This window comes from Trachurus japonicus, chromosome 15 (genome assembly GCF_045865225.1).
Source record: "Trachurus japonicus isolate A0001 chromosome 15, Traja_1.0".
Taxonomy (NCBI): domain Eukaryota; kingdom Metazoa; phylum Chordata; class Actinopteri; order Carangiformes; family Carangidae; genus Trachurus; species Trachurus japonicus.
The window spans coordinates 474464-481290 of record NC_140921.1 but is presented as its reverse complement, the minus strand read 5'-3'; the positions used below and the strand labels follow the sequence as shown (position 1 = coordinate 481290).

The following is a 6827-nucleotide window of genomic DNA, read 5'->3' as shown; positions in this document are numbered from 1 at the left end:
TTGGGTCCAGTATTAAAGGATAATTTACATTTTTTACAACCTGGACCTTATTTCTATCATAAACTCCGATCATTTCCTCCCCCAGATAACTTTGGTGTCATTCCAAGTGGTTGTGATGAAATGAGCTCCAGCCGAGAGGCGCGTATCCGTATAATGGAGTCTACAGGGTCTAAATAACACATTATCTGCAGAGAAACTCCTTCATTTCACCAATATTTAGTTCTGATAGGCTAGTGCTATTCCCCTCTGAGTCCGGGGTTAAGGCTCATTTATGCTCCACTTACGGACGTAATTGTATGCGTCCGTTTCAAACGTTGTTACCGTCACTGCTCACATACTTCCATGCGTCCTCAACGTTGGCATGGATGTTATCCAATACATCCACCAGGGGGCAGCTCAGAGTCAAAAGTTTATGACAACAAACATGGCGACTACGGAGGAGATCTTGATAATGTACATAATAAATAAAAGAAGAAAACGGACTCGTTATGTGATGCGGTAGTCGGTAAGGCCGTTAAATTCATCACAGCTGGAGGACGGAGAATTTTTTTCCCTCGTTCAGCCATCATGTCTTCTTCTTCTTCTGTCTCACACTGGATTTAGGCTCCGTATCGGCTAGTGACAGCAACAGCGCCCCCACGGTTTCTGGTGGTACTGCTCCGTTTGGTGCGTATCTGTAAGCTTTGTGGAAAGTAACGGACGAAAAACAGACGAAATGAACGCAGAGTACGGACGAAAGGCTCCGTCCGTATCCGTATGCATAGTTAACGTTGAGCATAAATGGGCCTTTAGCTGTTATCAACATCCGGGGTCTGTAGGTTGACCTACTGACCTCTGACCTGGATGATGTCATCTCCGACCGCTGCCCAGCTCATTCTGATAATAATCATTCTGCTTCGGCATTCGGGTCCATTTTTATCTCAACCAGCCGGAGCTTTAGTGAGTCCAGGTTGAGGAGAGGAAGCCTGTGGAAGCTGAACTTCATCCAGCTGCTCATTTTGTTCTGACAAGTCAGAAACACACAGAAACAAACCGTAGCATTAGCATTAGCAACAAGCTCAGAGATGACATCATCCAGGTGAGAGGTCAGTAGGTCAACCTACAGACCCCGGATGTTGATAACAGCTAACCCCGGACTCAGAGGGGAATAGCACTAGCCTATCAGAACTAAATATTGGTGAAATGAAGGAGTTTCTCTGCAGATAATGTGTTATTTAGACCCTGTAGACTCCATTATACGGATATACGCGCCTCTCGGCTGGAGCTCATTTCATCACAACCACTTGGAATGACACCAAAGTTATCTGGGGGAGGAAATGATCGGATTTTATGATAGAAATAAGGTCCAGGTTGTAAAAAACGGAAATTATCCTTTAACCAGGTTCTGTCCCAGTTGGGTCCAGTATAAACTGGTTCTGTGGTGTTAGGTGTCCCAGTGACAGTAGGAGGTTTTGTGTTCCTATAGTAACCGACTCCGTGTAGAACTGGTCCAACTGGTTTTTATCTGGTCCCAGTTCCAGAACTCTCTGTACTTCCGATCAATAATATTTATAGGAATATTCATCAGTACTCCCTCTGGAGCTCCGTGCTTCCTCTGAGACTCCAACTCAGCTCTTAAAGCTCTGGACCTGGTCCTGGTCCTGGTCCTGGTCCTGGTTCTGGTTCTGGTTCTGGTTCTGGTCCTGGTCCTGGTTCTGGTTCTGGTTCTGGTTCTGGTCCTGGTCCTGGTCCTGGTTCTGGTTCTGGTTCTGGTTCTGGTCCTGGACCTGGTCCTGGTCCTGGTCCTGGTCCTGGTCCAGGTTCTGGTTCTGGTTCTGGTTCTGGTTCTGGTCCTGGACCTGGACCTGGTTCTGGTCCTGGTCCTGGTCCTGGTCCTGGTCCAGGTCCTGGTCCTGGTTCTGGTTCTGGTTCTGGTCCATAAGCTGAATCAGGACTCAGAGGAAACACTGAGGCTTCATGTTCTAAATATCTTGTACATATTCAAAAGTTTCCCAGATCAGTTTTTAGATTGATTTCAGGATCTGACCGATGGCATGAATATGAAACTACAGGCATTAGCTGCTTAGCTTAGCTTAGCTTAGCTTAGCTTAGCTTGGCTTGGCTTAGTTAGCTTAGCTTAGCTTAGCCTAGCTTGGCTTAGTTATTTTAGCTGAGCTTTGCATGAGGACTGTCTGGTTCTGTCTGAATGTAAACATCACAGATGAACGTGTTTAATCTGAGCAAAAGGTGAGTTTAAAACATAGCACATAGCAGTTTCCAGTCTTCATGCTAAGCTAAACTAGGCTAAGCTAAGTTTATCAGCTGATCATCAGCTAAGCTAAGTTTAGTTTAGCAGAAAGAAGAGATACTCTGTGTCTGTCTCTGTAGGAACATGTTAAATCTGAGCAAAAATGAGTTTAAAACGTGTCTTAACGGTTTCCAGTCTTTATGCTAAACTAAGCTAAACTAAACTAGGCTAAGCTAAGTTTATCTGATGATCATCAGCTAAGCTAAGTTTAGCTTAGCTTAGTTTAGCATAAAGACTGGGAGTAGAGATACTCTAACATGTTGTGTAATCTCAGTAAAAGATGAGTTTAAAACGTATCATAGCAGCTTCCAGTCTTCATGCTAAGCTAAACTAGGCTAAGCTAAGCTAAGCTAAACTAAGCTAGCTCAGAGTGGTATCAGTATCAGTCGACATCACTCCACCTGCAGAGACGGTTCTGACCCGGTTCAGGTCTGACAGACATTATTTGGGAACATTCGGCGGAGCGTCGTCGCCGTAGAGGCGGAGCCTGAGCTCTGATGTCATGTTGCTAAGTAGCCTAATAATAATCAAAGTGTTTTTATTGAGTTTTCAAAAAGTATATCATTCATACAGAAAAACACAAACTCAAATGTAAGACTAAACTATAAAACAATAACACGACATACCGTACTGAAATCAGACATACCCAGACAGACAGACAGTCCTGGATGAAAGTTATTATACAAACGGATTAGTCTTGTTGCTAAGTAACAGCTGACTGAACCTGAGCTCTGATGTCATGTTGCTAAGTAACAGCTGACTGAGTTCCAAAACGACCTGAAGGAGAAATCGATGTAAATGCTGATCAGTGATTGGACGAGCTGTAGAGATGATGATGTATCTGCTGATCAGTGATTGGACGAGCTGTAGAGATGATGTGTAGTGTCTTGGTTCTCGGCCGCGGCCTGAAGCTCTAAACGTGTTGTTCTTTAACCCCACAGACGCCGGCCCCCAGATGGTTTTGCTGACATCAGGTCTAGGTGAGAGCTTATTGGCTGAGACTGAGATGTGACCCCTCCCACAAACACTCCCACTTCCTGTTAAACCACTCTCACTTCCTCCTCTTGGTTTGTTCCTCTGTTGGGGTTTGAATGTTCCCGTTTGTTTCTCTGCACTGCACTTCTCTGGACCGTCGGGTCACCTGACGGCCGTCGGCCAATCACATGCCTCGCATGGTTCCATGTAGCACCTGTACATAGAGTGAGTGACGGCACAAAACCTTAACACACCAAGTGACTTACAGACAGGTGTTTGACCAGCAGGTGTGTTCACTTCCTCCCTCTGATGAGGCTCCGCCCACTCGGCCGCTAATCAATCATTAATCATTAATCAATTATTAATCAATTATTAATCATTATAATCAATCATTAATCAATCATTTACTGGTGAGCGATTTATTCTAAAGAACAGTTTTTATTCTCAGGCTTTTAATCGTGTTTCATCTGATTTATTTTGATCTGTCTTTGAGTTTGTTCATGTGTTTATTTTATTATTTTTATTTATCATCCACATCTGTTTGTTACTTCATGTGTGTGTGTGTGTGTGTGTGTGTGTGTGTCTGTGTGTCTGTGTGTGTGTTTTTAAATTTATTTATTTATTTAAAAAGGACAGTGTGCACTGTGCAGTGACATTAACTATTGAGACAATAAAAAGATGGCTGCACCAGATTTAGCGGAGCTGCTAATTTCCATCTGTGTGTGTTTTATGTGTTTTATGTGTGTGTTTAGTTCAGTTTAGTTCATGACATTATAAAACGTCTGTGTTGCCAGTTTGTAGATGTTCTGCAGGACGTTTGGACCGAACAGTAAACTCATTATAATCAAACCCTTTATTAACAAAATGTTGGATGATCCAATAAGAGAGAAGAACCCAGTGAAGTGGTTCTGACCGGTTCTGACCAGTTCTGGTCCAGACGTCCAACAGGTGGATTCTCTCCAACCTGGCAACCATCAGTCCTTCTTATAGTTGAGGATGTAGCTTCAGTAGACGACTGATCGACATGATCGGTGGTTCTGGTTCTGGCCTGTGGATCGGTCCGGTCCAGTCTGGTCCAGTCCGATCTGATCCGGTCTGGTCTGATCCGATCCGATCCGATCCGGTCCGGTGCGATCCAGTCTGGTCCGGTCCGGTCCAGTCTGGTCCAGTCCGGTCCGGTCCAGTGTAGTCCGGTCCGGTGCGATCCAGTCCGGTCCGGTCCGATCTGATCCGGTCCAGTCTGGTCCAGTCTGGTCCAGTTCAGTCCGGTCCGGTGCGATCCGGTCCTATCCGGTCCGGTCCAGTCCGATCCGATCCAGTCCGGTCCGGTGCGGTCCGATGTGGAGCCTCATGGGACGGCGGCGCCTGTGGTTCTGATGAATGTAACTTCTGCTCTGTTGGTTCGTTCTGCTGCTCTGATGTCACAACAATAAAACTGTTTACAGCTTCGTAACAAGCAGCGACTCGGACTCGTCTTTAACATCACATCACATCACATCACAGAAGCATTTATATCTCAGCTCCAATAGACCGAATCTCCTTGTTGTTTACATTCTACTTCCTGGTAGAAAACCAGCTGTAATGTGAATGAGATCAATAGTAACGAACGAGAGTATACTGTTCAATTTATTTCACACACGTACAACAGCATCTGCAGAGCATCTTAGATACATATTACGTTTAGCTGCAGTGTGCGAAAACGGGTCACCCCAAGGAAGCCACTCAAGGCTCATAGTAGGGGGCCCTCAGACATACCATAACATACATTGAGTACATGCCAAAACAGACACACAAACAGACATCAGCACAAGCAGACACTAGGACAGACATACAGCAACATTTACATCTTCCAAATGCAACTGTGTGTGTGAGTGGAAAGAAAAAAAGGAATTAAGTAAAATAAAGATAAGCAGGTGGACATAACGGTTTGGGTGTGGGGTAGAATGGCGAGTAAAGGCAATATTCCTTCGACAAGTCAGGGCTACATCGATAATACAATACATTATAATTAATCAAACATACCTTAACAGTAATTGCTTTTTAAGGTTTTTTTAAAAAATTGAGATAGAGCGTGACATTTTAATAGTGTCATCAAGCCCATTCCAGATCTCTGGTCCTCTGCAAACAACACTGTGGCTGGTAGATTTTAATTTCCTCCTTTTTCCTATAATTAGATGTTTATTTCTAGTGCTATAGGTGTGCAGAGGTCGAAAGATTGGAATGAGGTCACATAACTTCTTATTTAATTTATACACAACTTGGTACATTGTTACAGCATTTTGAAAATAGTTATAGTCGGAGAGCTTCAGGAGATTGAAGCGAAGGAAAAGTGGTCCTGTAGGAGAATTGTAGCTAGACCATGATAGAGCCCGTATTATTTTTTTTTGTAAAATCTCAAGTTTTTTTGTGTAAGTGGGAAATGTATTGCACCATATGACATTACAGTAGTTTAAATGTGGTTCAAATAAGGTTTTATATAAGGTGAGGAGTGCAGAAAGTGGAATGAAATGCCTCAACTTAAAAAATAGACCAACATATTTAGACAGTTTTTTTAGTAAGTCATCAATATGTTGTTTAAAATTGAGGCATTCGTCGATCACAATCCCTAAGAATCTTGTTGAGCTGACTCGAGTAATGTTCTTTCCATTTATGTTAGGATATATGTGATTAGTGTCGAATTGTTTTTTATTTGAACGGAATATGATGTAGTTTGTTTTGCTTATATTGAGAGAAAGTTTATTGCATTTGAACCAGGTGTCTACTTTGGTGAGTTCACTGTTTATGATTTGTTCGAGCTCAACAAGATTGTTATGGGATAAAAACATATTAGTGTCATCGGCAAACAAAACTTTGTGGAGTGCATGTGAAGAGTGAACTAGGTCATTTATGTACAAAATAAAAAGAAGTGGTCCCAAAATGGAGCCCTGGGGGACCCCGTGCTTAATGGGTTTGAGAGATGATTTGTAGTTGTGTATACATACATATTGTTGTCTTCCAAGTAAGTAACTACTAAACCAGTTGAGTGGTTGACCCCTGATCCCATAGTGGTACAATTTATTGATAAGAATTCTGTGGTCTATGGTGTCAAATGCTTTTGACAAGTCCAGAAAAATACCAATTCCATAGTCACCTTTGTCGGTGGCGTCGTTTATTTTTTCAATTAGGTCTAAGATTGCCATACACGTAGTATTATTTTTCCTGAAGCCATACTGGGATGGGACGATAATATTTTGCCTGTCGAGATAGTTATTTAATCTACTGTAGACTACTCTCTCCAATACCTTGGAAAGAGTAGGTAGGATGGAGATTGGACGGTAATTGGATAGATCGTTTTTGTCACCAGATTTAAATATTGCGTCTGTTCATGATCTCCGCTGGAAATTGATCACTGATGGAGTAGTCGGTTCCTTTCAGCTCTTTACCCCTGGACATGATGGCGAACTTCATCTTGGAGTCGGTGACTTTAGCCACAATGGGACGGGGCTTCTGTTGGTCAACTTTAGCTTCCCCGATACGGTTAGCTTTAGCCTTCCCAATGCGGTGGACCCTAGAGAAGCGAACAGCT

At 43.1% G+C, this 6827-nt stretch overlaps 1 protein-coding gene across 1 annotated transcript in view; it reads left to right on the top strand.

Moving 5' to 3' along the window:
* The window catches only part of lrrc73 (leucine rich repeat containing 73), a 15203-nt gene extending 11570 nt beyond the window's left edge, over window positions 1-3633 (top strand). The window contains exon 6 of the mRNA XM_085800998.1: window positions 3229-3633. Coding sequence (XP_085657124.1) covers window positions 3229-3299 — 71 coding nt within the window. The 3' untranslated portion in view covers window positions 3300-3633. The remainder of the gene's footprint in view (window positions 1-3228) is intronic.
* Window positions 3634-6827: the final 3194 nt, after the last annotated feature.